This window comes from Kogia breviceps, chromosome 1 (genome assembly GCF_026419965.1).
Source record: "Kogia breviceps isolate mKogBre1 chromosome 1, mKogBre1 haplotype 1, whole genome shotgun sequence".
Lineage (NCBI taxonomy): Eukaryota > Metazoa > Chordata > Mammalia > Artiodactyla > Physeteridae > Kogia > Kogia breviceps.
Window position 1 is genome coordinate 24,990,011 of NC_081310.1, and position 20,698 is coordinate 25,010,708.

The window sequence follows — 20,698 nt, forward strand, 5'->3', positions numbered from 1 at the left end:
ATAGTTACATAGTTTTGATGTTAAATTAACAAAAGAAGTATATTTAGAAAAGTCTGGCTTCTGTTCCTGCCACCTCCATCCTTTTTCCTGTCTTCCAGTTTTTTGTTTTTGTTATAGATTTTGGTCAACCTTTTTCTAACTATAAGCAAAAAAAAAAAAAAGTATATATGTTAATATCCCTTACCCCAACTCTTTCTTAAATTAACACTATCTTATTGTGTACACTTTTCTTTTTCTTTACCTACCTGTTTTTCACTTCCATAGTACCATAGTTTATTCAACTAGCCTCTATTGGTGGAATTTTGTACTATCTTTTTACTGTTACTTACAATGCTGACATGAATAGCCTATGTATTATGCATATGTATGCATATGAATTTTTGTATATTTTGCTAATCTGTCTGTGGAAGAGATTCCTTGAAATGGAATTGCTGGATCAAAGAATATATGCCCATGTGATTTTGCAAGCTATTACAGTTTTCTCTCTCCATAGGATAGGAATTGTATTATTTTGCAATTTTCACCATTTCAGTCATTTCCAGTGGTTCTCAACAGGGGCAGCTGCCCCCCACCGGGGTGGGGTGTCATTGGCAATATATAGATAACATTTTTGACCAAGGGGACAGGGGTGGGCTGCTACTGGCATCTAGTGGGTAGAGGCCAGGGACAGTCCCCCACAACAAAGAATTAACTGTCCAAAATGTCAGTAGCGTCAGGGTAGAGAAACCTCAGTCTGCTACCTCACCACTGCTCTATTTTTGTCAGTCTGTGGTAGATATCTCAGTATACCTTTAATTTGCCTTCCTTTTATTTTGAATGAAGTTGAAGATCTTTTGGCATTTAAGGGCCATTTGCATTTCTTTTTCAATGAACTTGTTCATATATTTTACCCATTTTTCTGTTATTTTTTAAGTTATTTGTGTATTAGCAATAGTAATCCTTTATCTGTGATATGTTACAAATATTTTTTTTTCCAGTTTGTCCTTTATATCTTTGTTTTTGCGTGTGGTATTTTCTGCCATACCAAAAAAAAAAATGTTCTTAATGTAAACTGAATCCTCCCCCCCACCTTTTTAACCTAATCGGTGTTCAGCTTTATTTTTCACATCCTCCGTCTCAACACACTCTTCCTTTGTCTTCTCTATTACTCAGTCTTCGTGATTTTCTTCCTGTCTCTCCAACTGCTCCTTAATTTTGTGTTCTGTCATTCCCTTGCTTAGTAGGGTGTGGTCCTAAACCCTGAAGTAGTCCATACCATGGTTACCCCATCCTTTGTTCGTACTACTCTGTAAGCTTGGCATTGAATTGAATCTTTTCTAAGGAATGCATCAATCCTTAACTTTTACTTAGACGAAACCATAATCTTTTGATATCACTTGACATGGAGCTGTATATTTCTTCATCTTGAACAAAACCTTTCACCTCGATAGATCAACTTTAAACAAACGGGCATTCCCCAAAAAAGTGACTGCAGTGAGAATTTATGAAACTTCCCTGTACAACTTGTCTCTTTACCTAAACTTGAATTTTTAAATTATGTACAGTGAACAGTTTTTCTGGCCTTGCTTCCTTCTATTGGATGAAAATCTTTTGGGTTTTTGATGGGGATTTTGTTTGATTTACGCATGGGAACAATGTGTCCTCGGAAATAATGAGCCTGTTGTGTCATCTGTGTTGGGTGGGGGGTTGGTCACAGCAATCTGTAGGCGAGTCTGTTGGATACTGTGTTGAATTCTTAATGTAACATTGCAAGATTGTCAGAATGCTTGAACCATTGTACATTTCAGCGTATCACCTATATCGATAGATTTAGTAGTTTTGGTAGTCTTTTTAAAAATTATTTAAGAGAGAAAAAATGATAGTGTATTAATTTGTGTTTCTTCCGTTATTAATGAGTAGACTTATTTCTAACTTCCTTCTTTGAATTGTCTATTTGCTTATCTATTGGTAGTTCATGTTTTACCATTAGTTCTAGAATTTAAAAAATAACTTGTTACAGTGTTTAATACATGTTCATTGCAGAAATTTTAGAAAACATAAAAGATTGTAAAAAAAGACAACATAAATAAACCGTAATATTGCCAGTGTCGCTAAAATCTGTGTTTTTATTTAGATATTTAAATGTGTATTTTAACATGATAGAATACAAATTGCATATACTATTTTATAACCTCGTTTTTTCGCTTATCTTAATATAATAAACATTTTCTCATGTCATTAAACCTTCCTTAGGGCAGAGCCAAGTTTATGCACGATGACACGCCTTTTAATACCCTTTTCTGCATCTTCATCTTAATTGATCAGTAAATGTAAAAAGGGAGATCCTTCCCTGTCTTAGTGCTGCTATAACAGAGTACCATAGACTGAGTGGCTTACTTATCACACTTATACCTAAGCTGGGAAGTGTTAAGATAAAGGTTCTGTCTGATTCAGTGTCTGGTGAAAGAGCTCTGCTTTGCTTTTTTTTTTTTTTTTTTAAATAAGGGCACTGTACCCTTTCAGGAGGGCCCCACTCTCATGGCCTTATCACCGCCCATAGGCCCTGACTTCTGGTACTATCACATTGGAGCTTAGGATTTCAATATATGAATTTTGGGGAGACACAGGCATTTAATCCATAATACTCCCCATCACTGGAAAGTAGGAAGTTGTCCCACTGAAAAAAACCTCAATCTTGAAGAAATTTTTTCTTAAGTTGATGTAGATAGAGAGTGAGGTAGAATGGAATTGTGGCCCTGGAGTGGGCAAGGTGGTGGAAAGAGGAAAGACAAGTAAACATTGTGGCACCAGTGCTGCTCACTGGTTTTTTGCTGGGACTGGCTGTTAACGGTGTCCCAGGAGCAGGCTGTGCTTTGCCTCAAGCCCTATGCTATCTGTATAAAGAAATCTTTCAGTCACAAAGATTGAAAGTAAAGACATAAACAGAGCTGTACCAGGCAAATGAAGTAGGAGTAGCAATAGTAATATCAGAGCAAACTTTAAGGAAGGAAGCAGCAAAGACAAACATCAGTTCACAGTGTATCAGTCTGTCTAGCATTAGAAATACTAATGTATGTATTGGTAAAACCAAGATGGTAACGGGAGACGGTGGCAAAGGGACCAAAAAAATTCCAGACACTTGGAAATTTGAATTCTTAGTTCTAAGTGAAAATTTTAAAATTATAATTACAGACTGTTTAGATAACATTGTCTATCAAAACTCTGGAGTGCCAGAAGAATATTCTATTCAAAGGAACATCATCGAATGCTTTTATTTTTATACAAGGAATAGTTTTTTAAATGAATGGGCTAATAAGTTTCAGTTCAGAAAGATACACCAGCTGAAACAGGAAGAAATTAATAAAGGCAAAATCAGAAATTGCTGGAATTAGAAAGGTAAAAAGTATCAATAAAAGTGATAAGTAAAAATTTTTGATGTTCTTTGTAAAAGATAAACAGTCCATCCCAAGTCTAATTAAGAAAAATAAATAGATTCACAGTCCTTTATCAAAAATTCACGTGGTTAGATGGGTTTGAGAATGCAGCATGTTTCATATTTGAGAAAAGTAATTTGGTGCACATACCATATCTTACGACACCTCTAGCAGATCTGAGTCAGAACCCTGTAATTCGATTTTTTTACTATATCACATTGATGAGTCTAGAAGAAATATCTACTCAGTGATCAACTTAATAGAGGTTTTAAAAAACACATTTGACAGAATTAAGTGCTTATTACTAATAAGGTACATAGGAAATGGAGTAGAAAAATACTTCCTAGACATGCTAAAAGGTATCATCTAAAAATAATAGTGAACACTGTACTAAAAACAAAGTGCTGCTCAAGGTGTTTGTTAGAGTTTGTGAGGAGGTTAAATACAGAAATGAGTAAGAATTTAGAAATACTTAATGATGTTTTGACAGTAAACTTGTATTTGTTGAATCTAATAATTAGAAAATTATGTTTTTCTATTTCATATTTCTAGGAATTTATTTTTGGTATACTTTACAAAAATATTGTTCCCAGTGGATTAGGGGAAAAAACTCAAAGCCAGTTCTTCATCGCGGATAGTTGGAGATGCCCTGCGCTAGGGGAGCTTCTGTAAAGTTAAAACAAGACCAAGGTGTCCACTGTCACCACCATTGCCCAGTGTAATGCAGTAAATAAAAAGGAATATGTAGAAAGAAATGAGGTGTAAATATTATAAAGAATTTAATTTGACAAATATCTTACTATAATAATAAAAATTATAAAGAACTTGTGCATATGTAGTTTGTAGGACCTGTAAGAACAGTGCAATGGATTTTCACTGACGGATAGCATCAAGAACTCTGAAGAGTCTGAGATTTTACCATACTTGCAAGCTAACAATTCAGACTGCCACAGTTTCATAGATACTGGCAGAAGACACAAGACTTCTGAGTGAGAGACAAAGGGTGTTGTTACTCATGGGATAGTAGGCACCATACTCTTCATGTTTGCCTCAGTTCGCCCTTGTCCCTGAACCCCTTGGGGGACGGTGTGGAGTAGGTCCAGGTGGATGCTGAGGACCCAGTGGGTCTGTATCACAGCTGAGGCACCTGAGCTTAGGAAAGCCCCCAGTGTTGGGGGGTTGCTGGCAAACCTGCCAGCTATCTTTACCATCCTTGTTAGCAAACAAACCTGCCTCCTACCCTGGAGGAAGATACTGTCTTCACCTTGCAGGTTTATTTGCTCTCCAAGCATCCTTGAAAAAATGTTTAAATAAAACTTGAAGAAGCATGAGATATCTGTGGCGAGCTGTCTCAACAGATAGAAGAGTGATGAAATGTAGAGCCACATATTTGAGCACACGTTACTGGAAGATGTCAGCCAGTGGGGGTGTTATTGTAAGACAGCAGCCAGCTCATTGTCGGGAAGTCTGTTCTCCCTGAGTAAGTTGTATAAATTTAACATAATATTTGGTAAATTAGATGAAAAGGGTCATTAGGAAAAATTATTGCTGAAGAATTTGAAGAAGTTAAAAGTATTAGCTATTCCTACTATATAAATAAAGATTTTTAATTATTTTTAGTTTGCAGTAACTAAATTTGCATGATATTAGTTTCAGGATGGGGAGGGATGGTATATACATACATGTGCCTATGTGTGTCTGTAAATAACGTAGAACAGGTCTCAGGATAGGAAAGGCCATTTTACTGAGGTGTCACAGCAGAAACTAGATTTGACTGCGGAAACAAAAGCAAAATAACGTTAAGGAGCGTTTAACAAAGTTAAAAGGAGGACAAATTGTTTTGCAACTTGTATGACACAGTGAAATAGCACTTAAATATTAAATTCTTAGAAATTAGTGGGAATGGTGAATTATCCAGATAGAGTAATGGGCAAAGAACATGTAAATGAAAATAACCGGTCTCCATAACAGCAAAACAAAACTAATACTGGTAAAGATGTAAGACGTATGCTGTAATTCCGAGGATTGGTGAGGCTGTGGGGAAGTATGTTCACATATGGAGTGCAAGCTTGGAAGTCAGCCTTTCTGTAGAGCGCTATGGTGCTTTCTAAAATCTGGATGCCTTTTAACCCAGGAAGTTCCCTTTCGTGAATTTTTTCCAAAAGAAATAAGCCAGAGTACACAAAGAGTTTACGGCAGTGCTGTTTTAAGATTGGCTACAATCTGAATGTCTGTTAACATGGAGACTGTGATCTCCCACAGTCCCTATTTGTCTTTTCTGGTAGTATTGTATTATACTTGACATACTGTGTATTTATTTTGTTGTTTATTTAGCTCTATAAGAATACAGAATTAGAATATAGCTGTTTGAATATAGCTCCATAACTACAGAACATCTGGTTGGTTCATTATTTTATTCTCAGTACCCATGACAATGTCTACCACATAGACATCTCTTAACAGATGCTTCTTGGAAGTTGAACCTATAAAGATATTAAGTGGAGGGACTTCCCTGGTGGTCCAGTGGTTCAGAATCTGCCTTCCAGTGCAGGGAATGCGGGTTTGATCCCTCGTGGGGGAACTAAGATCCCCCGTGCTGCGGGGCAGCTAAGCCCATGCATTCCACAACTACTGAGCCTGTGCGCTCTAGAGCCCGAGCACCACAACTAGAGAGAAGCCCATGTGCCGCAACTGAGACCTGACACAGCCAAATAAAATAAATATTTTATTTTTAAAAAGATGTTAAGTGGAAAAGGTAAATTAACTATACAGCATAAACTTTGTGTGGAAAAAAGATCCCACTTTTTGTGGAAAAACTGTATTCATCTACATAATTATGTAATCTCCAGATGGAAAATTATGAATATTTTTACTACCCTATCCTTTTCTGCCTGAAATGAGAGCATAATAGTTTAATAATACTGAAAAAACAAAGATGTTAATATGAGGAAAGGAGGGGTGACACGTGGACCTCCTCTAAGAATAAAAGAATTTAATAGTCTCTGAAGGCAAAATTACTGACACTGCCTTGACTTTTCCTCTTGCAGGTAGCACCCCCTCCGCCCCCAATTACTGATGTACCTGACAGCACAGCAGATACTGGTGGAGGTTTACCAACAACCATGGGAGGACCTCTTCCTCCACATCTGGCTCTGAAGGCAGGTAAGGGACTTGAATGTGTGCACATGACTGAGAATAAGATACACGATCCTGCATGGTCATCCTCTTTCTTGCTCACTTGGATAGATAGAAATAACTGTAGTAAACTCATAATTTTCAGAGAACCCAAGGACTTCGTAAGCTTGCAAATACCACCAGATTATTTAATCTCTTATAAATTGGTACAGCTCAATTCCTTGCTGTCATTAGCTTTTACTGGTTTTTGATCTCTGGATAGATTTTGCACAGGCTAGAACGTTTGGTTAAAGGAGTCTTATTTACCGCCCTTTCCTATTTCTAACTTATTTCTACCAAATATATTGTAGGCTTGTTTGTTTGCCTTATGGATCCCAGTCATGGCTGAATTCTATATATACCAAAACTTTATTTGTGTGTCCACTGTAGTAGGATAGATTAAGTGGAATATTTGTCAAATTACCTAAGTCTCAGATCCAGTGTTTATGAAACAAGAATAGCAGTAGTATTATAAGATTATTATGAAGAGTAAACTTTTAAAAAGCATAAAATAAACTTGGTAGAGTTTCAGTCAATATTAACTATTATTTTTAGTTATTCTGCTTTCTCATCAAGATTCATCACTTTTCAACACCTTTTAAGCTTCTCCTTATTTCCGTCTCTAGCACTAGTAGTTAACTTTCTTTCAGGATCATACTTAGCAAAGAAACCATTTTATCATTTAATCAGCTATTATTGGGTTGGCCAAAAAGTGCCTTTGGTTTTTAAGTAAAAATAAAAGACACATTTTTCATTTTCACCAAGAACTTTATTGAACAACGTATCCACCCTTTTGTTCCACTACCTTCTGCCATTTTTTAGGCAACTTCGTAATTCCATCTTCCCAAAACTTCTTAGCTTTTTGAGCAAAAAACTGTTCTAGGTGCCTTTTTCATTCTTCCAGGGAATTGAAATTTTTTCCATTAAGAGAATTTTGTAAAGACCTAAATAAATGGAAATCTGAAGTTGCAATGTCTAGTGAATACATTGGATGAATCAAAACTTCCCAGCCAAGCTGTAGCAGTTTTTGCCTGGTCATCAAAGAAACATGTGGTCTTGCATTATCCTGGTGGAAGGTTATGCGTTTCCTGTTGACTAATTCCAGATGCTTTTTGTCGAGGGCTGCTTTCAGTTGGTCTAATTGGGGGCAGTACTTGTTGGAATTAATGGTTTGGTTTTCTGGAAGGAGCTCATAATAGAGGACTCCCTTCCAATCCTACCATATACACATCACCACCTTCTTTGGATGAAGACAGGCCTTTGTTGTGGTTGGTAGTGGTTCATTTCGCTTGCCCCATGATCTCTTCCTTTCCACATTATACAGTACCCACTTTTCATCACCTGTCACAATTTGTTTTAAAAACAGAATGTGTGTCATATATACAATGGAATATTACTCAGCCATAAAAAGAAATGAAACTGAGTTATTTGTAATGAGGTGGATAGACCTGGAGTCTGTCATACAGAGTGAAGTAAGTCAGAAGGAGAAAAACAAATCCCGTATGCTAACACATATATATGGAATCTAAGGAAAAAAAAATGTCATGAAGAGATTAGTGGTAGGACTGGAATAAAACACAGACCTACTAGAGCATGGACTTGAGGACATGGGGAGGGGGAAGGGTAAGCTGTGACGATGTGAGAGTGGCAGGGACGTATACACACTACCAAAAGTAAATTAGATAGCTAGTGGGAAGCTGCCGCATAGCACAGGGAGTTCACCTCTGTGCTTTGTGACCACCTAGAGGGGTGAGAGGGAGGGTGACGCAAGAGGGAAGAGATATGGGAACATATGTATATGTATAACTGACTCACTTTGTTGTAAAGGAGAAACTAACACACTATTGTAAAACAGTTATACTCAAATAAAGTTGTTTAAATACTAAAAAAAAAAAAAAAACAGAACGTGCGGGACCTCCCTCGTGGTACAGTGGTTAAGAATCCGCCTGCCAATGCAGGGGACATGGGTTCGAGCCCTGGTCCGGGAAGATCCAACATTCCATGGAGCAGCTAAGCCTGTGTGCCACAACTACTGAGCCTGCTCTCTAGAGCCCGCAAGCCACAACAACTGAAGCCCGTGCACGTAGAGCCCGCACACTGCAACTAAGAGTAGCCCCCGCTCACCACAACTAGAGAAAGCCTGCACACAGCAACAAAGACCCAGTGCAGTCAAAGATAAAGATATAAAATAAATTTTAAAGTAATAATTAAAAAATAAGAACAGAACATTTTCATTATGTTTAAGTAGAGAATCACATGCGGAAGTACGGTCGGTCAGGAAGGCTTGTTCTGCTTAACTTATGTGGAACCCAAACATCAAAGTGATTAACATAACCAAGCTGATGCAGATGATTTTCAGCAGTTGATTTGGATATTTTGAGCATGTCAGCTATTTCCCATGTGGTATAACATTGAATGTTCTCAATGTCTTGATTTGATCGCTGTCAACTTCAACTGGTCTACCTGACCGTGGAGAAATCTCCAGCACGAAACTTCACAAACCACTTCTGACACATTCGATCAGTCACAGCACCTTCTCCATACACTGCACAAATCTTTTTTTGCATTTCGGTAACATTTTCACCTTTCTTGAAATAATAAAGCATAATATGCCAAAAATGTTGCTTTTTCCCTTCCATCTTCAGTATTAAAATGGCTACACAAAAATTCACCAATTTTGATAAGTCTTTTATTAAATGCTCACTGATAAGACAGCTGTCACATACAGTCTAACAGAATTGTTTAAATGAAGTTAAAGACAACTTAAGTGCTACTAGAGCCATCTTACAGGAAAAACCTAAACGAACCTTTTGGCCAACCCAATACATATGCAGCAACTTAAAGCTACATTGATAACGTATGCTGGGTTATCAGTCACTTATGATTACTACTTGTAGCACCCCCCGTATACCATGTTTGGAATTAGCAATTTAGACCTGTATTCAGTCACGTAACACTTTTCAGGTAAGTCATAGAGGTTTCAGGCCCATTTCCAAATAACTGAAATGTTAGATTTCTAATAATGGAGTGCTAAAATCTAAATTAGGAGTATTTTAAAAAATATTTAGGATCTTTGTACAGTTTGATTTATCAAGGGAACAATCATTTTCTTCCCGTAATAGAAAATAATTCTGGAATTGGGGCCTCTGGCTATGGTGCTCCTGGGCCCACCTGGGATCGAGGAGCCAACTTGAAGGATTATTACTCAAGAAAAGAAGAGCAAGAAGTACAAGCGGTAAGGCTGTAACCCTGTGTTACACCTCCTGGAATGTGATTTAGGACTTGGTTCATGGCAAGGTTTAAGATATTTGCAACTTAATAATTTGGTGATTGTTTTAAGTAGTTATTTGAGACTGATTGTTCACCCAAAACACCATAAACCTAAGCTGCCTGTTAAATCTGGTCACTAGAATTGCCTGTGAAATAAAACAATTTTTCATGGTGTTAATAAAAGATCTCTTCATCTGAAATGTAGTTGCCTCAGTAAACCTCATTTCATGAGCACTCATAGTAAAAGCATTTTGATAAGACAGAACACTTACTTTTCCACTTGATATATGTAAAGTGTTAAAACCAGTGTAAAAAACTTTGTCAGAGGTTTCTTTGGAACAGTTTAAATACAGTACATTAACTAATAGCTTGTTTATACAATAGGGCCGTAACATGGAGTAAAAACTAAATTCTGGCTCAATTTTGACTAGGATTAGAAACTAGTAAAAAAAACAGCTTTTGCAATATAAAGCATGGTACAAAAAACTTATAAATTTTTGTGCCTTAAGTGTACATAACTAAACTTAGTGCAGCCAAATTTAATTATCATTGATTCAACAGACCCTTGAATCTGAAGAAGTGGATTTAAATGCTGGGCTGCATGGAAACTGGACCTTGGAAAATGCTAAGGCTCGTCTGAACCAATATTTCCAAAAAGAAAAGATCCAAGGAGAATATAAGTACACCCAAGTGGGTCCTGATCACAACAGGTTTGCTTGTTTCACTCTTTGACTTCTGTAGTAAGTTAGGGTTTTGTATAGTCATTGTTCTCTTTTTGTATGTGCTATCTGGTTCAGTTTGTGGATTAGCAGCAAATTGTGAAAAGATATGTTACTTTGCCCAAGAAAAATTGTCATTGATTTGTAATGTGCAGTTTACTGTGGTTTGCATATAGGAGTGTGATTTTAGCTGTGTAAGAAGTTCTGCAAAAATCTCTTTGTGTTGCTAGACTTTTAGGTTGTCGTATGAATCTGAGAGGCAAAACTCGTAGCCACAAGTAGTGGTTTGTCCATAATTGACTTAAAAATCAGCCGGAGGTAGTGAGTTCATTGTTCACTGTGGTATTAGAGGCAGTTATAATGTTTATTTCTTCAGTGTGTCGAATTAGACACTTAAGTTTAGAGTCTTCAGAGGGTAGATGGCATTGCATCTAGATCCAAATTCCCATCAGCTTGGAAAGTTGCCAGCTCTTGAGTCCTGTTATTGAAGTTTTAAGGGCTTATTGTAAAGCTGAAGGAGAGCCTCAATCTTTGTATGTGAGTTAAATTAGCACACTTTTATTCTGTTAAATTTAGAAAACTGAACATAATAAAAGGAGGAGGTTGTTCTAACAGTGACAGTATGTTTCTCAGCCTGCTTGCTGTTCTTCCTGAGAGCATTCCAGGGTGTAGTCATTATTACTCCCAGGAAGGCTCATATGGATTAGACTCTTCTGGGGGCACTATATTTTATTGGAAGGGAGGGAATGTTATAATCAAAATCTGGATGATTTAATTTGCTGTCCTTATATGAAATAAATTATTCAAAATACATCAAAAGTTTTTCCCTTGAAAATCAAAGGGTTCTTTCGTTGCATCTAGCAGCCCTAAAATAATTATAACTAACGAAAAACTTTGACACTGGTCAAAATGATGTTCAGAGCATGGTTCCCCCTGCTTCCCACTTTTTTGTTCAATCCTGAATTCTCAAATACTTAATTTTGATGTCAGACTTTTTTAAACCCTCAAAGATCATAAAGGAAAGATTCATTTGTTGATGTTTTTTAAAAAAAATATTTTGTTTTTCTGCACTGATTGGGCTTAGTAGCACTTGGTGACTTTAAGAACAGTTAGATAATTTATGCCTCAAGCTTATTATAAACATTTTTTTTTTAAGTTTCTTACTGACTTCTGATACAAAGCTGAAGAATTCAGGCTATGACGAAGGCAGAGACAGTTGGGGGAGCTAAGGCAGCATTGCTCCTTATATGTCCTTTATTTAAAGGCATAACAGACAGCAACACCAGAGGTCTGTGTTCATACACACATGTGCTGCTGCTTAGGCTGAACTAAGCAATCACATGGGAAACTATTGTAAACTGATTTCTGGTGTTGCTGTTCCCCCTAGGTGGAGGAGAATGAGATTGAGTGCTGACTTTAAGCCTGGCTGAGAAACATACTGGCATCGGTGTCATTAATGAAAGGGTGGATGTTGTTCCCTTGAAAGCCAGTGGCCTTTGACCCCTGAAGCCGCTGTGCCTGAAGGTCAGTTCACAAGAGGTATAGGAAGGAATCTAACATTTTTTTTTTTTCTCCCCTAACCTTTTATTCACAGCACAAACTCAAGGTTAGAACGTACATGAGTAGTGGAAGGATCAGAAAGCATAGTTTTCAAAGGGCATTTTTGCCCTTGTTAAAACCTAAATTTATTCCCTAGAATCTGCTAGCAATTTTAGCTATCATTTTCAAAAATATTTTGTTTGGGCTTCCCTGGTGGCGCAGCGGTTGAGGGTCCACCTGCCGATGCAGGGGACCACAGGTTCGTGCCCCGGTCCAGGAGGATATCCCGCATGCCGTGGAGCGGCTGGGCGCGTGAGCCATGGCCGCTGAGCCTGCGTGTCCAGGGCCTGTGCTCTGCAACGGGAGAGGCCACAACAGTGAGAGACCCACGTACCGCAAAAAAAATAAAATAAAAATAAAAATTTTGTTCTCCAGGACCTGATTGAAATAAAGTGTGATATGAGTAAGCTAAATTTTTTGTTATCAAGGGCTGCTTCCAACTGCAGGCAGATATCAGATCCCCGCCTCAGGAACCGCTGACATGTGCACAGTGTTTGTACCCATGTGTATGTGTGCATACCTGCGTATATTTAGCTTATCTTAGCAGATTGAAATCATTAGTGGGTGGCCCATGCAAAGGAATCTTAAAACAATCACAGCTATAAGGAGTTTTAGGCCTATTTTATTTCTCAGCCTCAAGCTGAGTGGAAAATTCCTTTTCACTGAATGTATTCTAGCTATTCAGACTGCAACCTGTGAAATAAGGTTTAAAAGTAAGTAAATATAGAACCAAAAACCCTAACATTTTCTTTTCGTGAACAGTTGGTTCATTACCTTTGATTACAGCTGTCTCGTGCCATGTTGTGCATTATTTGAAGTTTACGTACTTCATTTGTTCTAGGATTGAACAGACATAAGTTTACAGTGGCTTTTTGCTTTGATTTGCCTATGCAGTTGGAAAGCCTGCCTGATTTGGGAGTCCTGGATTTAATAATTTCTAAGAGCGAAATTTCTAACCTTGTTTATATATGTTCTTGCAGGAGCTTTATTGCAGAAATGACCATTTATATCAAGCAGCTGGGCAGAAGTAAGTGCTTCCCTGATACTCTGACCCTTGTATAGTGGAGTAGTATTCGCTTGAAAGTCTTGAGCCACATATATGTAAGCTTTATTAATTTGAAGGAGTCCATGATATAAGGTAGCATTTAGGGTATTTTAGAATATTAGAAGGCCCAGTTTCCCATTTTTGCATGTGAAAAGAAAGATTGTGTTAGTTTACATTTCAAAGGGTAAGAGGTGGTAGGCTACTGAAGAATCTGCCACTGTCAAAGAATTTTTTAAGTGTTTTTTTATCTTTCTGCATAGAAGATATAATTCCTTTGGGTAAGGCTAGCTAGGTGACATTTAGAAAGGAGTTAATCAGTTGATAGGATTGGAGGCCTAAAAGTGAATGTGAGCATTTAAGAGTCACAGAGTCAAGAAAAGGTGAGAAGGTTACCCTGAGGAAGCACTTAAGGACCAGGTTGGGGTTATTCATAAAGGAAGTTGAAAGGCAAAGATACATTACCTTTATTCTTAGTAAGTTTAAAGCAAGCGGTGTGTCATGCTTGAAAGTAAGGAATAGCCCTGTGTACCTGGTTTTGTTACTAGCGAGTATTGTGACTTTGAATAAATCACTTCTATATTGCTGGGACTCAGTTTAGTTCAATAAAAGTTGGGAGAAATGGCTAAAGATTCTTCCCAGCTTGAGAATTCTGCAACTAACTCTGATGACTTAAATTTAGTATATCAAAGACTTCTAATAGAATCAAGCCTTTGAATGAATCATGAGGAGATGATGTTGAATTTTTTTATCCTAGACCTTAAAGATAAGTTACTCTGTGTGAATGGGAGTTTATTTTAAACTTATTGGAACACAGCTACAGTCATTTGTTTATGTCAGGGAAGAGCAAACTTTTGTAAAAGTCGAGATAAATATTTTAAGCTTAGTGGGTCACATATATCACACATTATTTCTGTCTTATATTTATGACTCTTTAAAAATTTTACAACATTTTTAGTTCCTGGGCCCATACGTTTGTCAAACCCTGGTTTAAGTATTGTTAGTGAATGCTTTTGCACTTGAGAGACAGAGCTGAGTAATTGTGACAGAGACGATGTGGCCTGCAAAGCCTAAAATATTTATTATCTGACCCTTTATAGAAGAAGATTGGTCTCTCCTGGTCTAGGCACTTTGGACCCATTTTCTTTCCTTTGATTTGCTTTTTGATCCTTTACTTTTCAGAAGTTAAACTCTCTTTCCTTCCCCTGTTTTAATGCCAAATGATGTTAATAATCACAACTTTGTTGAAATAGGTTATTTGCTTTTATAATGATTTGTATGTGTCTTAGTGTGTGCCTGTAATCAAGATGGTTGGCTATTTAGTTGATAAGCTGTTAAAGTATGGCTTTTGGTTAGCGGTTAGAATGCAAAGGAACTTAGAGCTCATAACGTACTCTGTATTTTAGGGCAGCTTTTGTACCTAACCTCCTAGTTGCATATGTTGAGATGTTTTCTTTACTTAGACAATTTATCCTTCCGTCGTTGGTAATCCTGACCTTAAATTATAGGGATTTTTGCACGCGAACATGGATCAAATAAAAAATTGGCAGCACAGTCCTGTGCGCTGTCACTTGTCAGACAACTCTACCACCTTGGAGTGATTGAAGCTTACTCTGGACTTACAAAGAAGAAAGAAGGAGAGACAGTGAGTCTTTAGACCTAGTAGCCCAAAGAGATATTGTAAGATTCAATTTAGCTTCTGTTTAATATTTGGCTAAAGAAGTTTGATAGTTCTAGGACTCTCACCTCAAGAAATGGAAATGTCCCTACTAACCATCTTTTAAGTAATTCTTTCACAAGGGAACTGACTTATTGGCTTTAGGACTATTGTAGACCTAGTGTCGACTGCATACTCTTGACCCTGCTGTAGTAGATTTGAGTAGTGTTCGTGTGTATGTTACATGATTTTCATGACCATCCGTTTTCTGTAGGTGGAGCCTTACAGAGTTAACCTTTCTCAAGATTTGGAGCATCAGCTGCAGAACATCATTCAAGAGCTAAATCTTGAGATCGTGCCCCTAGTAAGCATACAGCTATTTAGTTTACCTTTGTATTGAACTTCTCTAGTCAGACAAGCAACTAGTAATGTTTTTTGGTTTGGTTTTGTTTTCTGTTTTTTTTAATAGCCTGATGATCCTTCTGTGCCTGTTGTACTCAACCTTGGCAAATTGGCTCATTTTGAGCCTTCTCAGCGGCAGAACCAAGTGGGCGTGGTTCCTTGGTCACCTCCGCAATCCAACTGGAATCCTTGGACTAGTAGCAACATTGATGAGGGGCCCCTGGCTTACGTGAGTGCAACATTGTTTTTGAGATCAGACTCTCGTGTTTTACTTTCGAGTCTATTTCCTTAGGAAATCTAGACTAAAAATGATTCATTTTGAAGCTGAATTATGCTTTCGTGTGACTGTTGCCTTCTCATTTGACAGGCTACTCCAGAACAAATAAGCATGGACCTCAAGAGTGAATCAATGTATCAGCTGGAACAGGACCATGATTTGCAAGCAGTAAGTCTGTGAAGTATTTAGACGTACGGTGCTCACAGTCTCAGAACTCTCTCGGTGTGGGCAGCAGGACAGCGAATTCTAGTAAAAGGTAGATCAAAGGTGCTGACCCACTGCTGATCCTGGCTACCTCCGAGGGTAGTGGTTGTGAGTTAAGGGCCTGTGATTCTTAAAGTGGAAGATGTGGGATAATACCTTTTTCTTTTTTCGGTAGTTTTTTGGTATTTTCTGAATGAAACAACTTAAAATGTCAGAAGAAAGGGAGTGTATATGTAATGTCTAGGGAGAAAAGGAGGAAAATAAGGGTGTGGATAAGGCCAAAAGATAGATTCTTCAGAAATTTAATGGAAAGAGACTGTTCAACTAGAGGTATAAATATATACATTCTTTTATGAAAACGTATATTTTGAGTACGCAGCCAGTGGAAAGGAATAACTTTTTATAGAGATGGCAAATTTCTTTTAGAATTAAGATAGTCGTTTCTAATATGTATATTGATAGAGATTTGAGGTGTAACTTTTCTAATACAGATCTTACAGGAGAGAGAGTTACTGCCTGTGAAGAAATTTGAAAGTGAAATCCTGGAAGCAATTAGTCAAAATCCAGTTGTTATTATCCGAGGCGCTACTGGATGTGGTAAAACCACACAAGTTCCCCAGTTTATTCTAGATGACTTTATCCAGAATGACCGAGCAGCGGAGTGTAATATTGTAGTAACTCAGGTAAGTAGCAAGCCAGGTTATGAGGGGTGTGCCTGGTGTGGGTAGGGTTTGAGAGGTGGAAACACCTAGAAGCCTGACCATGCCTAATTCTTTGATCAACTCCCCTTTGTAGTGACTTAAAATTCTGAAAGTGGTAGAGCATTAGGCCTTTTTAAATTAAGAAAAGAAAAAGAAAGGCATGAAAGGAATTTAAGTCTGTGTTAATCTCCAGTATAACTCACTGATAAGCTGAACTAAACCATGTGGAGGATTCTTTTTGTCTGGGCTAGAGGGAGTCTTTGGACCTAGAATTGAACAAAAGAGAGTACTTTCTCCTTAAGTTTACATCCAAACCTTGGTTCTCTTTATCTTACCACCTTAATGTTCAATAAAAACCAGTCAGAGCAAGAGTAGACAAGATAGAAGAAGATAGAAAAACAGATAAATGGTTAACTTTAGCTGAATGGGTACTATACACCAGCTTCTGTTTTGTTTGTTTTAACATCTGTATTGGAGTATAATTGCTTTATAGTGGTGTGTTAGTTTCTGTTTTATTAACAAAGTGAATCAGTTATACATATACATATGTTCCCATATCTCTTCCCTCTTGCATCTCCCTCCCTCCCACCCTCCCTATCCCACCCCTCTAGGTGATCACAAACCACCTAGCTGATCTCCCTGTGCCATGTGGCTGCTTCCCACTAGCTATCCACCCTACGTTTGGTAGTGTGTGTATGTCCATGCCACTCTCTCACTTTGTCACAGCTTACCCTTCCCCCTCCCCGTATCCTCAAGTCCATTCTCTAGTAGGTCTGTGTCTTTTTTTTTTTTTTTTTTTTTTTTTCGTCTGTGTCTTTATTCCCATCTTACCCCTAGGTTCTTCGTGACCTTTTTTTTTCCCCTTAGATTCTATATATATGTGTTAGCATACAGTATTTGTTTTTCTCTTTCTGACTTAACTTCACTCTGTATGACAGACTCTCGGTCCATCCACCTCACTACAAATAACTCAATTTCGTTTCTTTTTATGGCTGAGTAATATTCCATTGTATATATGTGCCACATCTTCTTTATCTATTCATCTGTCAGTGGACACTTAGGTTGCTTCCATGTCCTGGCTATTGTATGGTTTTTTTTTGTTTGTTTGGGTTTTTTTTGCGGTACGTGGGCCTCACTGTTGTGGCCTCTCCCGTCGTGGAGCGCAGGCTCCGGACGTGCAGGCTCAGCGGCCATGGCTCACGGGCCCAGCCGCTCCACGGCATGTGGGATCTTCCCGGACCGGCGCACGAACCCGTGTCCCCTGCATCGGCAGGCAGACTCTCAACCACTGCGGCACCAGGGAAGCCCCTGGCTATTGTAAATAGAGCTTCAATGAGCATTGTGGTACATGACTCTCTTTGAATTATGGTTTTCTCAGGGTATATACCCAGTAGTGGGATTGCTGGGTCGTATGGTAGTTCTACCCAGCTTCTGTTTTAAACAGTTGATATTTTTTTTAACTCATTTAACGTTTATGACACTAAGATGTAAGTACTATATTATTTAATATTTCTCTTTTAGTAACTTAAGGCACGGAGAGATTTAAAAATTGTCCAAGGTTAACACAGGAAGTTGTTGAAACCAGGATTCATAACCGAACAGTCAGCCTTCAGTATTCCCCCTTTGACTGCTACATTCTGTTGTTACCTTGTTAGCAGTAAGCAGTGCCTGCAAGTTTGTCACAGTGCTTAGGGAAGAGCAGTCTTCTTAGACTAAAGCAGTTCTTGTCAGCTCTAACCCTGTACTTTTGGCACTTGAAAGGAGAGCATTGTAATTAGCCAGATATACTACCTCTCAATCTGGCTCAGACCTTGACTGAGGGATTCTTAACCTGGGAAGCTTAATTGATACTCAGGGGAGAGTTATGAATCTTGAAATAGCAAAAGATGTTTGTACACATGCATTTATGTGGACATGTGCAAACCATATTGTTTTAGCATGTCTGAAATGAAGTGTGTCTTAAAATTGGCCTCTATTTTATAGGAGAGTTGGGTTTGGGGGGGCCTTAAAAAAATGACTGAAGGAATGCATTTTAAATGGATGATATTTTAAGCTTGAAAAAAATATGATAGGTCTCCATTTTTCTGGGATAGGACCCTTAGTTTTCTTCTTCTCAAAATATTCTTTGATTGCCCTTCTCACTCCCCAAACTGGCTATGATTTCTTTGCCTCATGGCTAAAGTTCCAACCTTAAGTACATCAATAAAATATACTTGCTCTTAATGCTTATCTGATTTTTCAGGAGGGCGCCATTTTACAGAAGAACTTTGAGCTCTGCTCTGCCCTCCTTCCTTACTACCAGTCTCCATTTTTAAATCCAAAGCAGTTCAGCCATATAGGCAGAAATGCTGAATTCAACAAATGAGCTGAACACCTATGGATCCACTCAGAAGTTGTTTGCGTGTCATGAGTATGAAAAAAGCTAACTCCCGCCCAAGTGAGAAGTAATTTTTTTTTTTGCCTGCTGTCTGACTTATCAAATCCAAATTGTTCCAGACGAAAATGGCTTCTGTTTGTTCCAGACAAAAATAATTTTGGGGGGCTTCCCTGGTGGCGCAGTGGTTGAGAGTCCACCTGCCGATCCAGGGGACGCGGGTTTGTGCCCCGGTCCGGGAAGATCCCACATGCCGCGGAGCGGCTGGGCCAGTGAGCCGTGGCCGCTGAGCCGCACGCCCGGAGCCTGTGCTCCGCAACGGGAGAGGCCACAACAGTGAGAGGCCCGCGTACCGCGAAAACAACAACAAAATAATAATAATAATTTTTTTGTACTGTGGTCTTCAACTTTGTATAATTTGCTTATTAACTTGTGTCCCTTCCCAAATAATTTGGACATTTCTGGTGGTTTCATCTGTAAAATGAACAGATTTCTATATGTAGGCTGTAACAAACATAAGAGCAGTGAAGCTACAGTGTGGAGGGTGGATCAAATGTTATTCTACTTCTTTTGCGTATAAAACAGCTTTCATTTATCAACTAGTTTTTTATTTATATTGCTTCATAAAGTGATAGATTCATGAAATTGAAAGACACTTCAGAGAATTACTCCATCTTTCTACTCAGGGTGGAATGTGTATAATAGATGGTCACCTAACTTCTGCTTGAAAATTTCCAGTTGTGTGGAGATATAGCCTGTGTCTTCTGATTTTGGACAAATGACTGACCTGTCATATGAAATCGACATTCTGTGGCTTCCATGTTTTTGTACTAGTGCTTGTCCCCAAATCAGTCTCTGATTTCTCTTACCTATAATAAGTCTTCAAAAGTTTGTATAGTGTCCTAGTATATCTCCTTTGTTTTATAAACAGCTATAGTTCAGCCATGAAGATAGAGTCTAAGGTTGTTAAGCACATTTGAAGCATCAGCATCCTAACTGAGAAGGTAGGCCTGAACATACTGATTGGTCATTGTAGAATACAGTTCTTAATAATTGTGGTATTATGTAGTACTTCTGTTAAGGCAGTCTGAGACAGCATTAATAATTTTTGTAGTAATATCACTGTTGTATCATCTTTAGATTTATTTATTTATTCATGCATTTATTTATTTATGGCTGCGTTGGATCTTCGTTGCTGCGTGAGGGCTTTCTCTAGTTGCAGCAAGTGGGGGCTACTCTTCATTGCAGTGTGTGGGCTTCGTATTGTGGTGTCTTTTCTTGTTGCGGAGCATGGGCTTTAGGTACGCAGGCTTCAGTAGTTGTGGCACATGGAGTCAGTCGTTGTGGTTCGTGAGCTCTAGAGTACAGGCTCAGTAATCGTGGAGCATGGGCTTAGTTGCTCCGCAGCATGTGGGATCTTCCTGGACCAGAGCTCGAACCCGTGTCCCCTGCATTGGCAGGTGGATTCTTAACCACTGCACCACCAGGGAAGCCCTCATTCTTCCTTTTTCCTCCACTTGCAGTCATATATAGGAAACCACATGAAGTTATTACCTTAAGGTGTTATTTCAAGTCATAGAGCACAAGTTGAGAGTTATTATGAACTAGAATGAGTAGCTCAAACCTTAACTCATAACGTTACCACCAGCTTTAGTGTAAATTCTATACCAAACTCACTGTATCCTTTTTGTGCCTGCAGGCTCTTCATACTCAAGCCATTTAAAACTTAGGGTGTGAGTGTGCAACAATTGAAAATAGGGAATAGTTATTTTCTGACCTTAAAGATGTTGAGAGAGGTGAATTAAAATTGCTAGAATGCAAATCAAGTATGTTAAATAACATCTGTGAATATTTTGGCAATCCTGC

The 20,698-nt window shown here is 38.3% G+C and overlaps 1 protein-coding gene across 2 annotated transcripts in view; it reads left to right on the forward strand.

Moving 5' to 3' along the window:
* Positions 1-20,698, forward strand: part of DHX9 (DExH-box helicase 9) — a 53,887-nt gene that overhangs the window by 9,822 nt on the left and 23,367 nt on the right. Inside the window, exons 4-12 of one of the 2 annotated variants that reach the window (XM_059074765.2) lie at positions 6,461-6,575; positions 9,710-9,822; positions 10,419-10,567; positions 13,156-13,202; positions 14,726-14,862; positions 15,149-15,238; positions 15,344-15,505; positions 15,644-15,721; positions 16,249-16,440. In XM_059074765.2, coding sequence (XP_058930748.1) covers positions 6,461-6,575; positions 9,710-9,822; positions 10,419-10,567; positions 13,156-13,202; positions 14,726-14,862; positions 15,149-15,238; positions 15,344-15,505; positions 15,644-15,721; positions 16,249-16,440 — 1,083 coding nt within the window. Of the gene's footprint in view, positions 1-6,460; positions 6,576-9,709; positions 9,823-10,418; positions 10,568-12,014; positions 12,101-13,155; positions 13,203-14,725; positions 14,863-15,148; positions 15,239-15,343; positions 15,506-15,643; positions 15,722-16,248; positions 16,441-20,698 lie in introns of those variants that run through there. The other variant, XM_059074786.2, reaches the window with a different exon arrangement.